Genomic DNA, 25,923 nt, shown 5'->3' with positions numbered 1-25,923 from the left:
AGTTAACATCTCCCCTTCCCTCACAATGTCCATGATCACACGGGCTGTTTAGGGCAAAGATTGCAAGGTAAAGAGAGGCACTTATTGCTATTATAAAATGCCCACCTTTTTCACTAACACGTACATACTTGGAAAATGTGGGACTGGGTGACATCTTTTGTGTAGATAATATTTGGACCATCAGCAGTGGTTCTCCATACATCAGCTTATTGTGAGTAAGACAATCAATGAATCAATGATTACATCAGGCCAAAATCCAGTTATCTGATGCCTGGCTCATGCCTTTCCTTTTCTATAAATGTTTCTGGAAGCGTTATTAGGAATTATAGCTCAAATGGGCAAGTTCATTGGCTTCCCGGAAAACAGTTTGAACCTGAAGAGGGAGCATAGTCCTGGCCAGTTTGCTCAGTGGTTAGAGTGTCAGCCATGCACCAAAGGAACACAGGTTTGATTCCCAGTCAAGGGCACGTGCCTGGGTTGCAGGTTCGATCCCCGGCCCTGGTTGGGCTCATGTGGGAGGCAACTAATCCATGTGCCTCTTTCATACCTCTCTCTCTTTCACACCTCTCTCTCTCTCTCTCCCTCCCTCCATTCCACTCTCTCTAAAAAGCAATGCAAAAATACCCTCAGGTGAAGATTAACCAAAAAAAAAAAAAAAAAAAGAGGAGAGGGGGCATATAGCCTGACAACTTGGACAGCTGAGGTAGGGTGAGGAGGGGAGAGGGAATGAGCATCCCTGAAGAGGGCAGAGGAAAATTGAGGGCTCAGAAACAAACTTGGCCTTGCTCACAGTTTTGCCTATGGATGACCCTTCAGACAAGAGTTTTCCAGCTCTTAAAAATAGTGTGCTGGCGTAGGGCTAGAGAATCCACAGCAAACGCGGCCCTGTTATTTCTCTCTCTAGACCTCTTAATACATTCACAGTAAATGTCAAGAGGGCTGCTGTCTTCCTTCCCACCAGAGCTATCAAGCCACTGGACGCAGCATATATTCAAGGCTCTCCTTACTAAACAGGAACCAAGTGCTGAAATGGATCTCCTCATCTTATTCCTCCTCCACCACCACTTACTGCTTTGTGGTCTGTGGAGAGAGATATCTGATCACCAGGGATGTTCCTGTGGTTAGGAAAAGACGGGAGCCAGGATGCTTCCCAGCGCCAGAGCCTGGTCCCCAGGGTCTGTTTACCCCACTAACACTTTCTGCAGAGCCCAAAAGACATTCTTGGAACGGCAATTGCAAACTAACCCACGTGCCCAGGAGCAAGGGTCCCAGGTTTAGCAGCTATTAATTAGGCTAATGATTCCCAGGACTGCGATTACAAACCCAAAGAGCCACTTAGCATCTCTTCTTGAATCTCCTGTTCCTGTAATGCTGATGTCCCTAAAAGATTCATTTGCAACCACTTACTGATTACATTTACTCCAGTATATTGTTTCGGATGGACAGGACGGAAAGCCAATACGGAATATTGACCTCAGCAGCATCCCGTGATTACGCAGGCTGCCCCAGCTATCATTAACCACCCCGTTTTATTTTCTGAGTGACAAAAACACTGCTGGTGACAGATCCGTGACCTTTCCCCTAGAAATGTTATGAAATGAACGAGCTGCAGAAATGACAGGAGGGATGGATGTCAAATGGGTCGTTTTAATGCTACGTCAGCATCCACAGCTCCAGTCTTGGGTCCTGATGTTGGAGGACATTTTGGTAGGGGGCTATTTGCTTTCCATGTGAAGGAAACAACTGAAAATCAAGCTAAATGAACAATAGACCCTTCTCTGTCTACAAAAATAGACATTTCTAGCCAGCTCTCAGGAGCAAGTTTTACATTTTTCAATATTTTTATTTTAAATCACAACCCCCAAAAAATCTCAATTTAAATAATCAAATATTTAAAAAAACAGTTTCAAAGTACATTTTGAGCATACAAATGAAAAGGCAATTAAACAAAGCAGAATTCTCTTAAAATCTGCTTGCATGTGTGTTTGGGTCAAATGCACAAATCCAAATTTTATGGGTCAAATAATGACTCCTGACACACAAGAAAGGTGGCATGTAGGAAAAGCAGGTGGAGCTGTGTCCCTTGGTAAAGCAGGAGGGAATCCACCTGCTCCCTGGGCCTCCCCTGGTCTCCTCTCCACCCCCCACCCCAACCCCCCACGAACTTCACCAAGAGTTTCCCTCTGGCCTGTTCTTACAAGAGCTGTAGTTCTTAAAAGGCTCCAATGCCAGGAGGTGCCCTGGGCCCATTAAATCAGAACTCTGAAGTGGGCTAGGAATTGATATTCTCTACAAAGCTCCCAGTGATTCTAGTGGGCAGCCCGGCTTGATAGTCAGCAGTGTAGTTACAGGGATAAAATGTTATCATTTTGGCTGAAATAAATATGATACAATTTTAATCTACTGAAATAACTAGCTGTTTTCTTAATAGAGAAAATAGTAAGCAAAGTAAAAGTAAGAAAGTTTACAGACAAACAATACTCGAAAATAATTTAATATAAAAGAAAGCAATCCAAACTGGCAATCCTAAAAGGAAGATTTTTTTTTTTACATTTTTGTGGATTTGTTTGTTTAAATATAATAAAAGTAAGTATGAATTTAGCCACAGACCTTAATGTTTATAATTTTTAAGTAGTGCTACTTACTTTCAGCTGTGGTTCATGGAGGAAGGGATGAAAGAAAAGGAAAGAAAAGAGACAGAAAATGGATTTTGAAATTCTAAGGCAAATAATTTCATGGCTTATGCTTTAGCACAGGGTCAAAGCATTTAAATTATAAAGTTTAAGGTGCAGTAATTCAGAAATACTATACTTTCAAAAAGTCCTGGCCGCCCGTAAATGTCAAGGGAAAGAGAATAACATGGAATTAAATCCACTATGCATTCTTTCTTTAAAAATTCACACCAGCTAATTAATACTAAAATATGGTGAGCATTTCTTATCAAACAGAAAAGAAAGAGGTTTCACTTTTCTTTACTAGAACATACTTCTCTAACCACAGAAACAACTGTGATGTTTTTTTAAAACATAAGGGAGAAAATGGGCAACTTCTGAATGATCCATTTCTAGGAAGATATAAATTTACCATTTGCTAACATGTTCTAGGTTTTGGTGAGGTGTTAATCATACTTTTGAGGAAAAATATACAACAACGACAACAATAACAACAAAGGGTAAAAAAAAGCTTTTTACTCAGTCCACTTGCCTCTTTCGTGTACATTTCACAGGTTCATTGTTGGACATTACCTAAACAATGCAGAACTAAAGGGAAGCTGCAGTGTGCTTTTAAATGTGTGGCTAGATTGTATTTGTGAGCGTTTGATGTTCTTCTTTAATAACCTCAACAACAGTAGCTGAAAAAAGTGCAATGAGTCATATTACAGGAAAATGGAGAAAAGGATACAGGACTCTCCACTGAACACAATCCTATATAGTAGGCAATCTGTGATAACACCCTTTTCATTTCAGTTCAGTCCCATAAAATTACCACTAACATTACAACTCATGCAGAACACAGATAAATGTAAAAATGTCACAGAATTCTTCCAGATGGGACTTTTAGTTCCACTAGATCACCATCTACTTTTTTTACTTGTCTAATATATCATTACCACCTTCCATAAGTTAATTTTCTTTCCACTGACCATGTAAATCACAAATCAATTTTCATTTAAAATGCCTGACTACAGATTGCTTCTGAAAGCTCAGGGCATATGCTTCAGTGAACTTCTCCAACATCCTTAATGTACATTAGAAAAATGTTGTGCTTTAAAATTTTTTCTTTTAAAGGAATTAATTTTACATTAAAATCTAGTCTGAGACCTGAAGCAGCCCATTCTCCCCCTGAAATGCAGATGCATTTTCAAGGCATGGAATCACTCACATGTGTTCAAACATTTGTCATGATAAAACAAATATGGCAACATTGTACACCAGCATAAAGTACAGCAATGAACCCACACATTTATCACACACACAGGCATATAGCCATAGAGTGTAGTTTTAAAAATAAAATTATAGATCAAATTTTAGATAAAGTCCCTTTTATACCTGATCATTCCTGTGAATATGGTGGATGAAAATTTTGCTATGTGGAAACACACTTTGAAATCTGGGTTTCTCTTTAGTGAGGAAAAAGGAGTTGAACCTCAGTACACTGAGATTTTCTAGGAAAAGGTCATCTTATGCTTTTGTTATGAGAATGTAAAATATCCCTATTAAAACAATAACTTGTGAGAGAGCTGGGCAGTTATGGACCCCCCCCAAATCATTATGAAACAGTAGCAGTGATTGTTTTTTTGGTCTACATTTCATAATATTATCAACCTTGTGTCCAATAAATTATATTTTCAAGTCGCTGGTCAGGATAAGATAAGGTTCTATGGTTCCAAGATGTGTGTGTTGGGGAGAGTCTATGAGGTCTCAGTGTACCCTCAGTAGTACTCTACCCTAATCATGCCTTTTTGTCCCCATAAAAGGGGTAGTTTAGGTGAAGATATAGCTGAGTATAAACCTGGGCAGAAATGCTGGATAGGTTAACAATTTCAATAGCTACTTTTGTTCTTTTTTTTTTAAGTGAAGAAATGCAATAGCATTAGTGTTTTGAACTGCAAATAATCTCAAAGCAAGGCTTTGCAGTTAAAAGAGAACACTACCTAGGAAACACAACTTTCTGACTAGAATTTGGCTAAAAAATTAATCCTATTTTATGACTCACCCATAATCTCCTGAATAAAGCATGTAAGATGGTTTTATGAGCACAGGTGACTTTATGATTTTCGAGCGGGCTTTTGTACACCAGCTCTTTTCTTTGAGGCGACCAGCCTACTACATCCTGCGTCCTGTTCTCTGTCAGGGTATAGGGTAGATGGTATCAATTATGAAAATGCAAAAAAACTTGCTGGTGAAGCGTAGCTCTGCTAAGTGCAGTTCACATGGGACTTCAACTATACCATCTATTGCATATGAAAATGCACAAGGAAGGTCTAATAATGCATTAGGCACATGGGATTGGAAAGAAATGATAAAGGAGAGAACCAACTTATGTTTCAAAATATAACTTGAAGCTTAAACGATAAAAATTCAGGCTAGAATAAAACAAGAACTAGAGCACAGCACTTACTAGAAAAGTAAATATCATATTTCAATTTATTAGAGAGTGGTCCCCACCAGACCGAAGCATGAACATTGTAGATACATTTGTAGCATTGGAAGCAGGAAGTAAAGCAATACCAAGCATGGACGAAATTCATATGATTTGGGTAAGAATTCAAAAGAAGGGAGAATTTCAAGATTGGAAAAAATGCTGCAAAGGGGCTCTGGCTGGTGAGGCTCAATTGGTTGAGCATTGTCCTGTGCACCAAAAGGTTGCTGGTTTAATTCCAAGTTAGGGCACATACCCAGGTTGTGGGATTGGTCCCAGGTTGGTGTATGGGAGGGAGGCAACCGTCCCATGTTACTCTCTCAGTCTCCCCTCTCCTTTTCCCTCTCTCTCTCTACAAATCAATAAAAATATATTTTTAAAATGCTGCAAAGGAAAAGAAAACTATTGTTTAGGTCCTGAGTCTCTTCAAACATTACTTCTGTTTAATTTCAACAGTTAGCTTGCCACTGAGCAGGCCACTATTTGAAAAATTTCTTCAAGGAACTTTTTAAATTTTATTTATAGGTGTGTTTTTTTTGTTTTTTTTTGTCCAGTGAAATCTTTAATTGTAATGGAAGTCAATAGGAAAAGCATTTGCATGGCAGGGATTTTTTTCATGGCAAATACTGCTAGCATCTGCATATATAACACATTTATATATACATGAAAATTTAAATCCAACTGCAATTATACAAATATAATAATAATAATATTTACCATCTGAAGGGCATACAGCAGAAATAAGTCGACTTCTGGATGTACATTCTCCTTAATATTATTTTAAAATTTGGAATCAGACATACTATGATTAAGCATTATCAGGAGAAGTCAGTGGGTAATTAACTATTCTCTCAAAAATGTTCTTTCAACCACAATGAGATACCACTTCACACCTGTTAAGATGGGGATGATAAAAACATAAGCAACGAAAAACAGAGAATAAGTACTGGCAAGAAAATGGAAAACTGGAACCCCATGCATTATTGGTGGGCATGTAAATGGTGCAATCACTATGAAAAAATCATATGGCGATTCTTCAAAGCAATTAAGTATAAAATTACCACATGACCAGCAATTCCATTTCTGGGTATATACCCCAAAGAACTGAAGGTAAGGACAAAGGTTATTTCTACACTCATACTCATGGCAGCATTATTCACAGTAGCCAAAAGGCAAAAGCAATCTGAGTATCTATCAACAGATAAATGGAAAAACAAAATGTGGCATATACATAAATAAAATATTATTTAGTAGTAAAAGGAAGGGCATTCTGACATATGGTACAATATGAATGAATCTTGAAGACATTATGTTAAGTGAAATAAGCCAGTCAAAAAAGGACAAATATTGTACAATTCCTCATATATGAGGTTCCCAGAGTAGCCAAATTTATAGAGACAGAAAGTAGAATGCTGGTTGCCAGGGGTTGGTGTTTGGGGTAATGGGGAGTGATTTTTTAATGGGTAGAGTTTTAGTTCTAAAAGATGAAAAAGTTCTACAGATGAGAGTGGTGATGTGAAATGTGTTCAATGCCACTAAATTGTACATTGAAAAATGGTTAAAATGGTAAATTTTATGCTATGATACTTTATCATACTTTTTTAAAAAGAGAAAAAAATAAGGGAGAAGAATGGGATCCTGGAGTGTTACAAAAAGTGCTTCAACTGTATTTATAGTACTTTTTAAAGAAACAATATAAAGCAAGAGGGCAAAATGTTAGAATTTGATAGACTGGTATGGTAGGTACACAAATGTTCTTTATGTTATTCATTGTACTCCTCTGTTATGGTTTAAATATTTCAAAATAAAAATATTAAGAATTTTTTAAATGCAGAATTGCCACATTATTAATATAAAAATTAATAAATAAAATTTTATTTAATAAAAATTTAATTTAAAAAATTAAAAAATACCCTAAAATAGAATTTTAATAATAACCTAAAAATTAAAAAAATTTAAATTCTACATTTTTTCCTAAAATTGAAAACTTTCTTAATGTATTTATGATCCCTGTCAATTACTTATTTTCAAGACCAAAGGTTAGATGAATAACCTTGGGCAACCACACAAAATTTGATGTGTTCAATAAGAAACATAAGTAGGCCTCAAGAATACCACTTAAAAATATCCCAGAGGAAATGCTAGAGCACAATATTAGATATATTTGTAGTGGGCCTGTTGCTTTCTTACTAAACATTTCCGATAATTCCATGAAGGATATTTGCAAATTTATAAAAGTTCCAGAAAACATGTGATTTAAAACACTATCATATTCAATTCAAATAATTGAAAATATTAGGAATTATCTATATGTTAAGGATTAATTACCCAGACTCAACCTACTTAGAGAAATTGACAAAAGGAAGATAAACAGATTTTCATAGAAAAATATTAGATTGACCTAACATAGAAATTGTGGATAAAATATATCAAAAATTTAAATATGCACACAGAAAGGGAAATTCTCAGGCATCAGAAATCAAGAACAGGAAGACATTAACTGCCACCGTGAAAGCAGACATGGATAAAAGCTTGGTCAGCCGATGTTTGGGCATCAACAAAGGGACGGTGCAAGGAGAGGCCTTTGAACCAAGCCCCTTGTACAAACCTAGAATCTTGAAAGGGCTGCTCACCAGTGAAAAGGGATGAGACAAATCCCATTCGCTAGCCCCGGGAATTAACAAAGATGATCGTGTCTGTTAGAGGAGCGGGTAGGGAAAAATATCTGAAAAACTGAAACCCAGGTCTGAATATTTCAGTGTAGAGTCTAAAGTTGTACTATGTACACAGTAAAGATATTTTTAAGCAGAGAGATCGTACAGTGAAATATGCTAGCCATTTGGCAAAAGCAAATGCAAAGCCTCTTATGAGCAATAATTATGCAACTAAAGTTTAAATAATTTCATAGACAAACTATCTCTACTTAAAGTAAGTTTAGTAAAAATGTACATACCACACACAAAAATATTGCTCTAGGAAGAAGAGAAAGCAGTAATTAGCTGCTCAGTACTTAAGCTAAATGAAAGTCTGAAGAAGATTGTTTAAAAAGTATTTTTTAAGTGATTAAAGACATAAAAAATAGAGACCAACTGAAAATTAAATATAACTTCTAGAAGTGAAAAATATAGCCTTTAAAATAAAAAAAATTAAGGTTAAACATAAGATTAAATATAATTGCAGAGAGAGTTAGTAAACTGGATAACAAATATAAGGAAATCACAAAAAATGCAGCACAAAATATGTGAGGGAGGTTAAGAGACATAGAAGATAGAATGAGATGATTTAGTGTACAAGTAATAGGAGTTCTCACAGAAAACAACTGAGAGAACAGGGGAGAAGAGACAATTATTGAAATGTCAAAAATCACCAGTCCTGCCCAGCCAGTGTGGCTCAGTGGTTGAGCACTGACCTATGAACCAGGAGGTCATAGTTAGATTCCTGGTGAGGAGGGTACACAGCTCTTCTTCTCCCTTCCTCTCTGAAATCAATAAAAAAGAAAGAAAGAAAGAAGAAAGAAAGGAAGGAAGGAAGGAAGGAAGGAAGGAAGGAAGGAAGGAAGGAAGGAAGAAAGAAAGAAAGAAAGAAAGAAGAAAGAAAGAAAGAAGAAAGAAAGAAAGAAAGAAAGAAAGAAAGAAAGAAAGAAGAAAGAGAAAGAAAGAAAGAAAGAAAGAAAGAAAGAAAGAAAGAAAGAAAGAAAGAAAGAAAGAAAGAAAGAAAGAAAGAAAGGAAGAAAGGAAGAAAGAAAGAAAGAAAACCACCAATCCTAGCAGGATAAATAAAAATAAATCCACACCAGGGTCTTTCATAGTAAAACTGTGAATCTCAAAGACAAAGATAAAAAAATCTTAATATCAACCACAATTTAAAAAGGCATTTTATCTATGAAGGAATGACAAATTGATAATATATTTATTATCAGAAAAAAATAGGATCCAGAATATAATTTCTTCATTTGCTAAAAATAATAATGATTAACCTAGAATTCTAAGCCCAGCTAAACAATAAAAAATAAGGGCAAGTCCTGGCCAGGTAGCTCAATTAGTTAGAGCACTGGACCAATAATGCCAAGATTGCAGATTCAATCCCCCTGTCAGGGCACAAGAATGCATAAATAAATGGAACAACAAATCGATGTTTCTCTCTCTCTCTTTGTCTCCCTTCTTCTCTCTTTGAAACCAATCAATAATTTTTTTAAAAGAAAGGCAAAAGAAGCATTTTCAAACAAATATAACTTAAATTTATCACTCAAGGACCTTCATTGAAAAAATCAGAAAGCTCTGCAAGTAAGGAAGGAAATACAAGACATAATGATGAGTAAAGAATTTCACAAATGTAATGAAAGCTAAGTAATTTTATAAACAAAATAATATTAATAGTAATTAATGCTGGGCAATAATAATATAGAAGATTGGAAGGAGTGATCAATAAGTGGAGGTTGCGGTTTGGCTCAGTAGATAGAGCGTCGGCCTGCAGACTGAAGAGTCCCAGGTACGATTCAAGTCAAGGGCACATGCCCGGGTTGTGGGCTTGATCCCCAGTAAGGGGCATGCAGGAGGCAGCTGATCAATGATTCTCTCTCATCATTGATGTTTCTCTCTCTCCCTCTCCCTTTCTCTCTGAAATCAATAAAAATATATTAAAAAGGAAGTGGTGATTATTATTTGGGAGGAAAGATGAAAATATTGATTTGACTCTTTAAAGCCAAAACATGTTCAAAATATACTGGTAACTACTAAAAGAACAAAAATAGATATTTAACAGTGAATTAATAACAAAAAATCCCTGTTAATTTAATTATAAGCAAATCTTGGTTAAAAGCATTTTAAAATTAATAGGATGTTACTTTTCACACATGACATATGGACCGGAAATTTTGTCCATTAAATCCAAAGTCCATTAAATCGAGGTCTGCAAAATTGAGGGTTTACTCTATATCCAAAATAATACTATATATTTCATGTATGTATATAGTAAATTTATAAACACATGCACTGGAGAGATATTTGGTACCTTCTAGGAGGAAGGGAAACCCATGGAATGACTGTGGAGAGGAGGAGAGTAAAGGAGCATTTTAGCATTATTTATAATATTTCACTTTTAAGATAAAAGATCATAAGCAAATGTGGCAGAATGTTAACATTTTAAAATTTGAGACTATTTTATTATATATTTTCCTTGATATTTGAAACTATAAGGTATAATAATTTTTCAAAAGGAAAGAGAATTTTAGATTCTGATCAATGGGAATTGGTCATAAAAATGTCATCCTTTTTCTTTCTATATGGATAAAAATCCGAAGCAGTTTCTAAACCATAACAGAGGACCCACAAAAATGTGTTCTCTCTGATTTTTGTGACCAAAGAGCATGCTTTGTGATATTCTATTTGAAGGTCCAAAATTCAAATATGTGCTAATCATTTTTATTTAAATAAACACAGCTTTTAACCATTGTCACATGTATATGAGATGGAGATCCTCCATGCCAGACAGTGCTATCCAATAGAAATATAATGTAAGCCACATATATAATTTAAAAGTTTCTAGTATGCATATTAATAAAAGAAACAGGTGAAATTAATTTTAATACTATATTGTGTTTGACCTAATATATCCAAAATGTCATTTCAACATGTTATCAAGATAAAGATATTAAGCAGATTTTTTTGCACATGTGTGAATTTTACAGCATATCTCAGTTCGGACTGGCCATATTTCTTTCTTTTCTTCTTTTTTTTTTTTTTTGGTTAATCCTCACTTGAGGATATTTTTCCCATTAATTTTTAGAGAAAGAGGAAGGAAGGGAGGGAGGGGGAAAAAAGAGATCTCAAGAGAGAGGAGAAATATCAATATGAGAGAGACACATTAATTGGTTGCCTCCCACACATGCCCCAACTGGGGTTGGGGATGGAACCTGTAGCCCAGGTATATGCCCTTGATCGGGAATTGAGCCCTTGACCCTTTGCTGTGCAGGCCGATGCTCTGACCACTGAGCAACACCGGCCAGGACAGGACTAGCCACATTTCTGGTGCCCAATAGCCAAATGTGGCTCCTGGCTACCACACTGGCCTTTGCAGCTCTCCATAATAAAAGTAGCTCTCATTCACTGTGCACTTACTAAGTGTCAGCCTCTATACTGGCATGTTCCATACAGCTCACATTGTCCTCAAAACAACTCTATAAAATATCGGAGAAAAAGTAAAATAAAAAAAAGAGATGCCAATAAACTTTTTGCAGAATTTAAATACCTGTTAATAATATTAAAGCAATATATGTGAGCAAAACAGATCTCAGAAATCAAGAGTGCCTTGCCCAGGTTACACAGCTAGCAAGCTCCAGGTCTGGAATTAAAACAGGTCAGTGGGACTCATGACCCACGCTATTAACTACCATGCCCAAAGGTCACCTATGGGCAGAGACTGTCTCCTTAATTAATCCTCTCCTGACCTCTTAGCTTCTATACTAACTGGAGACCCCACATCTTAGTCTTGTCGGACATTTTGGGTTTTCAGTTGGGAAAACACCTAATCTGGGCCCCTCTCTTGTCCGGGGGCTGGACAACGGGATCTGATTCAGAATCCCTTCAAAACAAGGTAAAATGCAGGAAAGCAGCAACTCGCAAAAGAAAGGGAAAGACTGATATGATTAAGCTCAGCGCACTGTAGCCATCTTTGATCCTTTTCTATTGCTCAACTGTTTGACAAACTTCTATTTCTAGCCTCTCCATAAAAGCCTCCCTAATTGGGGAAGCAGTACGCCTTTTATGGCTTTATAATAAACTGGAGGTGAGTACCAGGATGGAATCAAAGGAAATAAAGCTCCAGTGGCTGCTGCCGCTGGGCTTGCCTTGTGAACATGGCTTAGACAATATTTCATCTGTGCTGACACCTTTCATTCTCAATTATGTGGCTGCTGTCAAAACAAATCAATCAAATTATAGCGCTGTGTCTTCATGTTACAATTCCATTGTAAGTTAGGGACATTAGCTTTGAAATATATGGAAGTATAAATTTTATCTCTATTATTTATTTAATGCAACTTTCTCCCATGTGAGTTATTTTCCAAACACAGCAAACTCAAATTATCTTATGTCAAATATTGAATATATATGTGTTCTGCTAAGAATTTCTAAAATAATGGCACCCAGGGGAACCGAGATGCCTAAGAGTGTATTAATGCACGTGCACCTGTGTGCTAATCTTAACCCAGTGACAAATGGCAAACATACAAAGTTCTTTTTCTCTGTTTATTTTGTTTATTTAAACTTGGTGAGCACAGTTGATGAACATAATTTGGGAGATGAAGATGACACTACACCAAAGAAAAAGGTTAATGTGGAAACAAAAGGTTTTCAGAGGTTACTTTTGCTTACAATAAGACATAATTTTCCAGGATAAACCGTTTCCAAAAATTAAAACTATATTATCTAAACTGCAATTTTCTCAAGCACAGAATCCTCTTCTTCAGCACCAAGCACCACAATGCCCTGTGTAGCTGCAGTTGGCATCAACCAAAGTGTTTTAGAAAGAAAGAAGACAAAAAAAAAACCTCAAACATTTTCATTTTGAAATTTTAAGGCTGCAACTGCATTTTTAAATAATAGATTTAAACAATTGGGTTACTTTTTAGCAAAAGAGCAAACACTGTTGAAGCTTTTATGTACAGCTCTTAAAATAGCTTCTTTATACATGGAAACTTGGCATGTCTTTAGAAGATAAAAACCAAACTGACAGTTCTTATTCTCTGGCTTCTTCTAATTGCACTCTGGCTATATAAGGGTCAGCAACAATCAAAAGTTCCATCGCGAATGTGCAGATTATGTCCAACGAAAGAGAAGTAAACCCAGCCCAACAGGAGCCCCCGCCCAACCTGGTGCAGAATAGACATACATGTTGGGAGCTCTTTCTCCGTCTCCATTGGGCCTGCATCTTCCTCTGCCAGTGATTTGAGCTGTTGTGTTCCTTCCCTACCCTGTTCTCCCCCGAAGTCTCTCCCTCCACTGGCTATGGTCAGATATGTTGATGGTTTCAGGATCTCCAGCACCAAATCCCATCCTGAATTCTAGATCCATGTGTTTCCATTGAAATTTTCTACAGGAAACTTGAACTGATCCTGTCAAACTGAATTAGCAATCTCCCTCTCTTTCCTCTTATCATTCTAAGTTTAATCCATCACCAACTCCTACCAAACCCACCTTGTTTATGCCTCCTAACTGAGTCCTCTGCCTTTCATCGGTGACACCAGCATCCTTTCTTTCCTGGATTGCCGCAAAATCCCCCTTCCTAACTAGGAAGGAGTGCCTACCACAGCACCTGGCAAATAGCAGATGCTTAGTAAGTATTTGTTCACAGTTCATGAGGAGAAAGGAGGCTTAGCTTTTCCCTGGAGAGGGCTGAGGAATGGAAGCTGTGATCTCTCACTGGGAATCTGCCCTGCAGTAAGTGCATACACAAGAGAAGGCAGGACTGTGGGAAGCAGTATGGAGTTACCTCAAAAGATTACAAATGGAACTGCCTTATGACCCATTATTCCTCTACTGGGAATTGATCTGAAGAAACCTGAAACACTAATTGGAAAAAGTATATGCACCCTCATGTTCATTGCCGCATTATTTATAATAGCCAAGAGCTGGAAACAGCCCAAGTGTCCATCAGTAGATGAGTGGATTAAAAAAAAAAAACTGGAATACTATGTGGCTGTAAAAAGGAAGAAAATCTTATCCTTTGTGACACAGATGGACCTGGAGAACATAAGCTAAGTGAAATAAGCCAGTCAGAGAAAGACAAGCACCATACGATTCACTCATATGAGGAATTTAATGATCAAACTGAACTACCAAGCAAAATAGAGACAGACTCATAGATAGAGAGCAGTCAGATTGATCTGGAGGAGTGGAGGAATTGAGCCAAAAAAAAAAAAGAGAGAGACCTCATGACATGGACAACAGTGTGGTGATTGCAGGGGTGGGTGGGATGGGAGGCAGTGGGAGAGGACATTGAGGGGATAAAAGGTGATGGGAAAAATTAAATTTAAAAATAAACATGTATAGAAAACTTTAAAAAAGAGAGAGAAGGCAGGCCTTTCTTGGGGAGCATTATTTCTCCATTCTCTAAACATGGGGCAGAGGGGAAGTGGGGACCATCTCTAATTTCCCTATTTTCAGAACCTCGCCACTTCCTGCCCATACAGAAGTACCCTGTAATTGGTTCCAGTGAAAATCTGAAAAAATAATCCCAACTCCCTCTCATCCCTGACAATGGAGCAAGACTGAGACACATGTCCAGCCTCCCCTTCTGGGCATCAGGCCTCTTCAGGGCTGCCATCTTGAAAGGAACTCGTCTTGGAATCCAATCCTGGTAGCACCTCCGAGGACAGACACGTTGCTGAATGTCATCAAGAGCCCTGATGGATTTACAGCCTTATTATGGGCAAACTGGGGATCACATGACTCCCCTGCCTTTGCTTTGAAAATACCTGCTTCGGCTTTGCGTTGACATTTATGTGGCAGCTGGAAACCATTATCCTCTGACAATGCTTTATTCCACTGACAGTATCTTTTCCTACACAGTATAGTAGTCATCCCCCTCATTCATGTGCTTATGGTTTAATCTATGCCCCAGTGCCTCGGCAGCGCCTGCTTCAAGGATAATGTACTGGGGAACAGGCTCTCCTGGTACTTTAAATAAAAAGTCTGAAGCTTCAGCGATACAGAGGTTTAAAAAACTGCCAAAATAAGACACATGGCAACAGCTTTTCATAACTTCTTTATGGTGGATTTGGCATTACTGGATGGCATGTCACGTGGGGCTCCTCTGAATAACAGCGCAAATATGAATTTATGTACTAAGTATTTTTAATATTGGACTCTGTGCGCAAGCCACGAACCAGAGGTTGAGAAATCATTGCATAGGTAAAAGCCAGAGTCCGTCCTCCTCATTTCTGTGGCAGGCACTGCCTTGTCCTTTATCCTTTCTGTGACTGATATTAGACCTCTGCCCACATGGTCACGATGCCCCTGGGAATGCGACGTTCTGAGTGTGGGCACCATGAGACTAGCACAAAAGTCAATCAAAGGAACAGCATCGCACATGGCCGCCTACTTGTTTTCCTCTTCAAGAACGACACCAGAGTGATCCGTCCACATTCCCACCCCCATCCACGTCCCGCCAACAATTTCTCCTGTGGTCAATAAAGTCAAGGCATTTAAAGGCAATTGTATTAATATTAAATGTTGCTCATACATAATGAATGTATAGAGATGCTTTGTGGTTGTATTGTTTTTAATTTGAGAATTAATCTACTTGGAGTTGAGAGATGCTTTCTTACAAAGGTGGTTAGAAGGTCAAGACGACAGGCCCATAGACAACATTGTCAATGCTAGTAATGACATTTTGGATATGATCTTTCACCTGACTGAATACAGAGTATTTTATTTTGAAATAATACTTATTAGTGTAGAATCTTTAAGAAGGAAAGCAATCACCCATAACATCTCACTGTCTAGAGTCCACAAGCAGCCCTTTGTTGTATATACTATTTCTCTTTTCCTATTTCTGTGGCGTGCGGGGGAGGGGCTTCTGTTAAACAATCGGGATCAAACTGTGTGCATCTGAAATCTTTATTTTAGTAGTTTTTTACTCACCCATTATTTTTAATGTTTGAGGGAACAGAAATACTGGGATGGGTACAAGGAAGATGATAGGTTTGATGCTTTCTGGGGAAAGAGTGCTTCAGGCAGAGGGCACAGCCTGAGCAGAGGTTCCTGGGGAGGAGTATATTCAAAGAGCACCGGGGAAGCCGGAAGCCCTCACATCAAGGCTGACTGAATTGCAAGAGGAAGGTGTGGAAGCGAGAAAGCAACATAAATTAGACTGAAGATATATGTCTTGGAAAAACCTTTGGCACATGGAACTGACTGAAAGCAAAAGGATCAGAAGCATTCTTGGATTCGGAGAGAACTAGATTTCCAAAGAAGCTACAAATCTTTAACTGTTGAAAACTTCAAGCAACTGTTGGCCCACAAGTTTCCATAAGCCTCCAAAGAAAGGTATATTCCTCAACTATTTCTTCAGATGTGGCCAAGGAAGATAATGAGTAAGGAAGGATCTCCCAGCAGTGCAGCCAAGGGTCTTCCCCAGAGACACTCAGTTGAGGATCCTCTCCCTATCCTCAGGGGAGAGGGCCTTCAGGATGTCTGCCTACTGGGACATAGGAATGGCTATGGATAAACAAACTGTGGCATATTCTTACGGTAGAACACTACTTGGAAAGGAAAGAAAATGCAGATCTACACAACAACATGAGTGAATCTCAAAGACATTGTGCCCGGCAAGAAAAGCCAGACATGAAAGAATACATACTGCACGGGTCCATTCATATGAAGTTCTAGAAGAGACAAAACTAATGCATAGTAACAGGAAGCAGGCCAGAGCTGCCTTATTAGAGGGAGGTATTGACTGCAAAGAGACAAAAGGGGACCTTTTGGAGAAAATGAAATGTGTTATGTATTGACTACGGTGGATGGAGGTTGCAAGGGTGTATATAATTATTAAAACTCATAGAGCTGAGCACTTAAGATTCATGAAGTATATTGTATGTAAATAATACCTCAATGAAAACAACAACAAAGCAAACAAAAAGGAAATATTATGTAACTTGCACATGAAATTCCTAATCTCAAAATTAGTCCCACATACTCTACTTGGCACAGCCTTTAATTTGGAGACTCACAGAAATCCAGGGCAAGTTTCACGCCAGTGCTAAGGGTAGGAGAAACCATACTCGGCCTTGAGTTTCAACTTGATTTGAATCTAATTGCTTTTCCATGTTCTAAGGTAAGCAGCACTCTCTAATGTACTTTTTGGTAATTAATTTAAATGTTATGCTGGAGTTCACTGGAAAGTTCATAGTTTGATATAAATTTCCTAGGTAGCACATTTATATTCTCCATTTATGTTGCCCTTAGTGATTAGTGGGTTATCCCACATGGCCTGTGTGATGAGAACAAGTCACTACTCTGAATCATCTATCCTAAATGTAGACCCACCTTTGCTGTCCCACTAAACCCCTTTGCTACTTGTGGTCACTTGTATTGAGGCTGTATTTATCTATATTTTCTCCTCTAATAAAAAAAAGCAAAAAATCCAACACATTTGCAAGTTGAAACTCTAATCCCCAAATCTCACTCCAGGATCACCGAGGCAGGGATACAGGGCTATCCCTAAAATTCTGCAAGATTTCCAACTCCCTACCCCCATCTGTTTCCTTGCGGGAAGATCCCATCATTGATGAGACAGGAGTGCATCTCGTTCTTGAAGGGAGGGTCAGAGGAGAAGGGAAAACAGTCACAGGCCAGGCAGATGGCTTTTCTTTTTCAGCAATGAAAAGCTGTTGCTGGATAAAATCTTGCAGCAATAGTTTCGGTAGTGCTTCAATTATGCAAGAGAGCACCCCTTAGTTTTGGGGACATGAATGTACTAACAGAAGGAAGACTACTCCCAAATAAATAATTCCTTTCAATCATTACCCCCATTTAGAGGCCTAGGGTGGTTAGGAACAACAAGAAAATTAATGAGGGCACTTTTCACAGTCACATGGCTCACCATCACCCTGAGATGCTCAGAATCCAGAGATAGTTAGAGTTGCCAAATGAATTTTGAAAAAGCTCCCAGACCAGCTTGACCATCAACTCCAATGCACTTCCGAAGATGAGGCCATAGGGAACTTATGTGAGCAGCACCAAGGGATACAAAGAACTAGTGCTCTTACTGCACTTCATTAGGACCTTGGGATCCTTTTCTGAAACCAAAGATGCCAAAAAGAACCAAATTCCAAACTATAAGCTAATACTAAATTTGATATTGAGAGAGAGAGAAAAGGAACATCTTGATGGAAGTTCATACTGGACCAGTTGCTAATTCTGAACCCTTAACATAACAAAGTAATAAAGCCTTAAGAATAACAACCTGTAATACAGATATAACAAGCCTGTTTTTTTTTTTTTGGACTCTTGACTTTGGTGTCCATTTTAACTAAGCAGGATTAATCCATGTCCTACAAGCTCCACAAGCTTATGTTTATTTATAATATCCAATATTCCCATAAGCGCCAATGTTCCAAATGGAAGGTTGCATTTAGATAATGGCTATTTCTTCATTAAGATTTCATCATCCACCTACATTAAAAAGCTTCTCCCTACACTTTGCTGCTTTTGCTTTCACCTTGTTTATTCCTGCCTTATTTGCTTAATCTTAAGATCCTAGCTTCCCAGGCACTCTCAAATTTGAAACAAGCAAAGTTTGTGCATTAATGTGTCCTGTGCATGCATGATTTATGAATGGCAGCTTTCTTGGCACAATTGAATGGTATAAGAAAGACTTTGTTTTAAACGTTAAAGTAAAAGTCAAGAAGTGGCAACAGTGGATGGGATATGAGAACATAATAGTGTGTAAAGAAATTTGGGTCAAGAGTTAACCAGTTTTTACTTGGTCTATTTCTTAATCTGTGGACTGATGCTCTGACCAATTTAATAGGTTATAAGGAGCCCTAACATTTGATCAACTAAAAAAGTACTTTATATTGTTGTTCTGAAAACTTACCCAACCAAACTCTTACTCTGTAGAAAAAAATTTAGTTGTTAACATTTATACCAATAGAGAAAACAAATATCTTTGACTAGTCCAAAATAAATGTTTTCTCTTTGTTAAGCATCCTAGTCAAGTTTTTCCTCTTTAGAGCTCATTTTTAAGTCAGCTTATCAGTTAGTGTTACCAAGTCTTTTAAAGAAAAGTCAAAATCTTCATACTAACAAGAAAAATATCCTTTCTGAGTAAAGTTAGAATCCAACTTTTGCTAAATGCTCATGCAACAGAAAGACTCAATATTCAAGTCTACTTTTCTTATTATAAACTATGATCTCAAATAATATAATTTTGTTTAATAATTATAACTAAAATGTACTTAGTAAGCAAAATAATAATTAAACTAATTATTCCAAACGATACCTTGTTGAGATGTTCCAGCCACCTCCTACACAAAGCAGTCATGTCTAACCTTTTTCTGAAGATGACCAAATTAAAGAACTCATGAGATCATAATTCAAGTCTTCAAATAACAACATAATAATTTTACATGTGAATTTTTTATGTCATGCAATCTTAGCTCATAAATGCTTCCAAAGGACCTGAAATTAATCGTAGGGAATGAGAACTGATAAAGCCCAGGGCTTGAGCAAGCTAAGGACTCACAAGACAACTTGATACTTTGCTCCCTACAAAAGCCTCCTATACCCTGTATGGTAGAAGCAGCTCCGAACCACATTCAAGATTCAGAGTAGTTGTCCACTGCAAAGAACACTGGCCCGTGGATGGAGCCCTATGTGACACGTAGACGCAATGGGTTACCTTGTAGATTTTGCAATGGCAGGGTCATAATGCCTCCAGCTGCAGCTGCTGCTACCAGCCCTTGGATGTTGGTGAGATTCGCAGTAGGCAGTGTGAGGACGAGTCCTTGTTGCCCTCCTAGCTGTCCGGCCATGTTGAAGGGGATGAGGATAGGCTGGTTCAGGGCGGGCGTGCCTCCTGGCATCACACCAGCGACAGCGGAGGCTAACTGCTGTGCCGTCAGAAGTGGCTGCAAGGAAACACAATCCTAGCTCACTTTCCAGTGGAACCAAGGCATGGGCTTTAGACCAATTTTTTTCTCCTACTTATGTGAGGTCAAAAAGTTTCTGAAAAAGTAGTGAAGAAACATTATCTGGTCCAGAAAAAAAAAAAAAAGATTGACTGATAGGAAAAAAATAGAAAATCACATTTATTAATATTTTTGGAAAATTCCATTTGGTTCTATCATCCTCTAAGGAGTTCAAACACCTTTAAAAGTAATACCTTACACTTATATATCATTCTTCCAATGAAGTTTCATTTGATCCTACCCTTATATAATTGAAACTCTGTTAATTTATTCTGTGTTGTTCCAGAAAGAATTCATTGGGGTTAGTGGATTTTTGTTGTTGTTGTTCAAAAATAGCAAAAAAATACTATTCTCATCTATTAAATTAGCGAAAGTAATGTAAAAGAGTTACTCTGTGCTGGTAAGTCTGTAGTAACACCGTTATGTAGATTTAGGACATGTACCCTGTCATAAGCCTTTTGGAAAGCAGTTTGGAGATCCATATCAAGAGCTACAAAAATATTCATCCCCTTTTGACTCAGAATATACTCCTAGGATATAGGCTGAAGATATAATTCAAACAGAAAAAAGAAATGCATGAAAGTATGCATTACATTTTAAAATACATAAACGCTGAAAATTTGTACAGTACTAAGCTTGATAAGATATCACCTAGTCTTTTAAATGAATCATTATGACACCTTTTTAAAAGTAGAGAAAGTTTATAAGAATACATGAAATAAAATGGAAAATTACTAAGCAAATGATAATGAAATTGTTAAAATGAAAAATTTGACAAGATCTAAAAAGAAATATAGAAAAACAAAAATGTTTAATGTGGATAAATTTTAAAATGTGTTAAATATTTCCTTTGTTATCACTCTAGCATTCATTGCCCAGTTAAAACAACATTAAAAATACATGTTTATGTCCACTATTTAGCCAATAGCTATGTGCGACATGGAGAGGCAGCCTCATAGGGATGTCCTTTGGGCACTAGACACACTTGAGCTGGGTGAGGGCTCTCCCCCAGAATGATGTAGGAAGGATTCCTGCCCTGGTTGGGCCAGGTGACCTGAGGGGTCATTGATTTTAGAGTCTGTGGTCCAGGGCTGTCATTGCACCCCTTTGGGAATTTGGGGAGACATAATCTCATGTCCTTCTTTTCCCCCTCTAGACAAACCAATGCGAAACTCCTATTGAGGGGCTTCAACTTTTTTCTAATGCAGCTTTATTCTATAAAGTAAAGGGTAATTCAATATGGGCATAGTACAAAGCCCAATATCTAATAGCCAGGCACTATTCTAGGCTGATGTATGTGTATGAACTCTGTTGCCCTACCACTGAGATACATAGAGGCTAGTAACTTGCCCCAAATCCCACATCTAGTGGGGGTGGGGAGCTCAAGGCCAGAAGGCTGCTCCAGAGCCCACATTGTACCCCTTTCTCATCACTCCTTCTCAGTTCATGGAGGAGATTTAGAAAAGTGGGGCTACTGTTTTGCAGAATGAGGCGGGGTTGAGCCCACTCTCTGACATTACCTATAGTTTTCCCTCAAGGCTGCGTCTGAGGAGCCCTCTGAGGAAGCCCTGAGACTCCATGCAGCCTAGTTTTAGAACCACAGCTCAAGACTCTGTGGGCCAAGCTCCTAATATATTTGCTAGACTCATTACATTCACAGAGATGAACTGTGCCTTAAAAAAAAGAGAAAAGGTAAAGGACAAAAATAAACGTATTTTTTTTTAGAAATAAATACTAAGTTATAAACTGGTCGTCAAATTGCTGATGTTATATCACTGACCATCATAATTCGAGATAAGAGGGGAGGCAGACTGGTGGCTCTCCGACTGTATACAGGATACAGATTTGGGGGTTTTGGCCTGTACTGTTTTTTAAATTGAATTTGCTGGCTTAAAGCAGGGTGTGCACTCTTTAGTTTGTCATGGTGTCCACTGCTTCTCTCTGTCTGGGTCTGCCATGCTTCTTACATAAAACCTGGAAGCCTTTGAGCAGTGGTTCTCAACCTTCTGGCCCTTTAAATACAGTTCCTCATGTTGTGACCCAACCATAAAAATATTTTCGTTGCTACTTCATAACTGTAATGTTGCTACTGTTATGAATCGTAATGTAAATATCTGATATGCAGGATGGTCTTAGGCAATCCCTGTGAAAGGGTCGTTTGACCGCCAAAGGGGTCGCGACCCACAGGTTGAGAACCGCTGCCTTAGAGTTTGTTGCCCTTGGTAGGACACATACACACACACACACACACACACACACACACACACACACACACAATGTCCTAAGCTAAGCATGAAATCAGAGAGGGCATGGCCAGAAAAAGCTGGTTTCTACGATTTCCACTGAACTTTCTCCGGCTTTCATAAGAGAGTAGACATTTCCCTGGCTTTCTGTCCTCCCGCCCTTGTGCTCCAACATGGACAGTGGGATTTGAGGCTATAGGTGAACTTGGTGGCACTGGAACAAGAAAGTCAAGACAACCCAAGTTCTAAACTTGGGTTTTCAAGCCTTGAACTGGTGAGCCCTCAAAGTACTGAAAGTGATCAATTTCTAGGAACAAAAAGTAGTAGAGAAAGAGAGAGAGAAAGGCTCAAAGATCAGCTTCTTTTTCCATAAATTGGGGTGAACTCTGAAAGCTTCACGCTAAATAACAGAGGTAAAAAGAAAAATAAATCCCAGCCTTTTATAATTGTGTTCTACATCTCCATGTAACCACAGGCTGCAAAAACCTCACAAATATTAGACTTTAAAAAATAATGAATGTATTTCTTTATTAATGCAGGGGCTGTATGTGATGTACAGTATTGTCAAACCCAATAAGCTGAACTTGCATTAAAATTGCATTAACTTTTTTATATTAAGTTACGTCTTATATTGCAAAAATGGCTGTAGTAAGGTTGAAATAACTTAATTTTCGTCACACTCCAGTCATTAAAGTTTTACTTTCTAGAAAACTGCATAGTAACTAACAGCACAGTTGTAGTGGGTCTTGAAGAAGAAGAAAACAGGATTCCAAATGATTAAAACAAACATTTCCTGTAAAAAAAGAGAGAAAAGTTCTGCCAACCCACTTTTTCTTGATGGCATTTAATAAATAATGTAGTCCTACAGCTTCCCATACAAATATTTATCACCATCTTTTCTCTGTTGGAGTTAATTGGATTGCACTCATTATTATTTATTTGGTTCTTTATATAGTTAAGTCATTCTATATACAGCCTAATGGAAAGCAGTGGAGAGATACTGACCTGTGGCCCAACCGGGAATGGGGGGTGGGTCTGACTGGCCTGGGGGTGGTCAGGAGTGCCTGGGTCTGATAGTGCTGGGTTTCCTCTGGCCCCTGGAATCCAAAAGAGAAGTGCTCCTTTAATACACAAGCCAGCCTGAGAACTGCACAGGACTCCATCTTCCTGAGACATCCCATAACATGAAGGCACAGATGACTTGCCAGAGTGGTTTACCAAAGCTCCAGCACTCAATCACCCATCAACTGCATACATTTTGCTAGGACCATTCAGGATGGCCCAAGTCATCCAGGAGGTAGCAGGCTATGGCAGCAGGGAGAGTGACACCATCATCAGTGGTGCTAATGGGCTGGTGTTACACATCAGTTTGCACAGGGTACCCCAAGGCATAGATTGTGTGGGAAACTGCATCCTTTTTTAAAATTTAAATATATTTTCTATTGATAGCATTACAAATGTCTCCCACTTTACTCTCCTTTACCCCCCCTTCTCCCAGCTCCTACTGACCCACCCCAGGTCTTCACCCCCGCACCCCCCTGCCATTGCCTGTGTCCATGGGCTATGCATATAAGTATACAAGTTCTTTGATTTATCTCTTCTCATACCGCCAAGCTCCACACCGAGGTATGTCAGTCTGTTCCATGCCTCCATGCCTCATGCATAGGTGGGCGACAGCTAATCTGATTCTCCAAAGCCAGAGAAAGTGTGGTCTCAGACATGACCAAGTACAATTACACCGTCCCTTCATTTGACTCACACACTTCTGCCCTTCTCCATACACCTTCAGACAACGAATCTTACAAATGTGTTTTCCTAGAAACAAAGCCTTTTTAATGTCACCTTACATGATGTCCTAAAAAAGAATATGGGTCTCTTTAAGCAAGCTTCCTGGGTGCTAACTGAAGCAGTAAGAACCCCACACGGCCTCCAAGCATAGAACACATCTTACTTCCTTTGCTGAAATCCTGTTGGACACCAAAGCATGCAAAAGGAAATGCCACCAAGACAGCAGCACTTTCGAGCCTTCTTAAACATTATAGTGTCTCTGTGTGGGCTTACGTGCTTTTTTTCAGGATATATCATATAGCAGGTAAGACAGTGGCAGTATAATAAATACATGAGTAAATAAACAAATAGAGCTAGCAGAAAACTTTGAAGGATTTTAGTTGGCAGCTTTTATTTTGTTGATAGTTGAAACCCAATTCCATGCCACCCTTAACAAGACTCTCTGTCCGGAAATTTGTCCTCTGAATAGCAAGCGGAAGACAACTCTGTTTACTGGCATGTCATGGATGACCAAGAAAAAAAAAGAGATATGACTCTGTCACACTTATAAATTTTAAAGAAGGCATTATTGGCTCATTTAAAACAAATTCTTCTATATATTCTCCAAAGGGACAGACTTATAAATAATGGAAATGTGGGGAAAAAAATACTTCAGCACATTAAGCTACAAATAAAATTGACTGCTACATATTATTCAATTGACTTCTATCTCCACCGCGATGTGTCAATCATAATGGCATTTTATAACAGGATTAAGCAATAAATGTGCAAAGCCATTATGCAGAAATCTGAAAATCTGATTAATTTGTAATATTTGTGTGTGTGCAGAAAGTCAGGAATGGACATTGCTTGGGGAATACTTACAAGCATTCTATTGAAATTTCTAAATTGATTTGGAGGAAACTAATAAAAACACAGACTTGCTGACATTTTATAAAGTGAATTCTGTCAAAATACGTTTGGCATTTTAATGATTGCTGTCATTTAATAACAAGGGTTGGATGACCCATCATAAGATGCCAACAATTTCCCCATAATGTGCAGGAGATCTTTCCTTTAAATTTTTCATATGTGATTTACTTATTGTGCTTGAGTAGCAGGGCACTTTAAACTGGAAGCTGTGTTATGCATTGTAAATCTCACATTTTATCTTCTTATACTATACCCCAAATCTTATTTTGTCTTAAAATCCTCAGCAAAGTTTTATGTACTTTTATAGAACTAACCAGGTCCAAAGTGATGCTTTTGGTCAAATATTCAGATTAGGTAAATTCCCCAATAGCTAAAACCCCACTTTGGTTTAGTTATATAAGATGTCTTAAAATTTTGGTTGCTTCCCCATACTCACCAGGTAGGTCTTTTTACTCAAGACTGTGAAAAGCGAGTTTTCTTTTGCACAGAAGAGAAAAAACCCTTTACACAATTAAAAATATATATAATTTAAAAGATTTCTATGCCATGTCAGGCCCTTCAGTTTCATATTTCTTTCACGAGTACCATGCCCAATTTTGACTCTGTTCCTAATGACATGCCCTTGTAGGGTTTAGGATTTGTCCCATACAGGTACTGTGTCAACAAGAGTGTGTGTCTGTCCCCGTAACTTTACACAGATTATATCTGCTTACATTTTATTCTCTGCGGCTGGAGGCCCTCACTAGCGTACAGCAGCTTGTTTCGAAGCTGGTTATTTTCAAAAACCATGTTCAGTGCAGTACAGGGCAATTCCACACACTTTTATGTGTAAAATGAAGTCTTTCACAGGCTCTACAAGAGATTATGTATGCTTTCCTGCCCGGATCAAAAGGTAATGTTTCTTCTTAATGCACATCTCCATTTTCCCCAAACACATGTATATCACGCTTAACTTTGTGAGACCATAAACCAATCTGTCTGGCTGTAAGGCAACTCCCAATTCAGGGGTCTTCTCGGAGCCAGCGGGGGAATCCAGCAGTCAGAATGAATAAGCGACGTTGGCGAAGGGTTTCGGAGAGCTCTGAAGCAGTGCTTAGCCTACGCCAGCGGAGAACTTGAGGTTCGCTATTCCCATGGGCACAGACATAA

The 25,923-nt window shown here is 38.3% G+C and overlaps 1 protein-coding gene across 1 annotated transcript in view; it reads right to left on the bottom strand.

The window, feature by feature from the left end:
* POU6F2 (POU class 6 homeobox 2) overlaps positions 1-25,923 on the bottom strand; it is a 408,842-nt gene that overhangs the window by 211,240 nt on the left and 171,679 nt on the right. The window contains exons 3-4 of the mRNA XM_070425191.1: positions 23,080-23,171; positions 19,543-19,771 (exon numbers count right to left, since the gene is read on the bottom strand). Coding sequence (XP_070281292.1) covers positions 19,543-19,771; positions 23,080-23,171 — 321 coding nt within the window. The remainder of the gene's footprint in view (positions 1-19,542; positions 19,772-23,079; positions 23,172-25,923) is intronic.

Source organism: Myotis yumanensis, unplaced genomic scaffold, assembly GCF_028538775.1.
Source record: "Myotis yumanensis isolate MYYU_CA2020_CCGP unplaced genomic scaffold, mMyoYum1.0.hap1 SCAF_9, whole genome shotgun sequence".
In the NCBI taxonomy this organism is placed as follows: Eukaryota; Metazoa; Chordata; class Mammalia; order Chiroptera; family Vespertilionidae; genus Myotis; species Myotis yumanensis.
The sequence above is the reverse complement of the archived record's forward strand: the minus strand, read 5'-3'. Positions and strand labels throughout refer to the sequence as shown.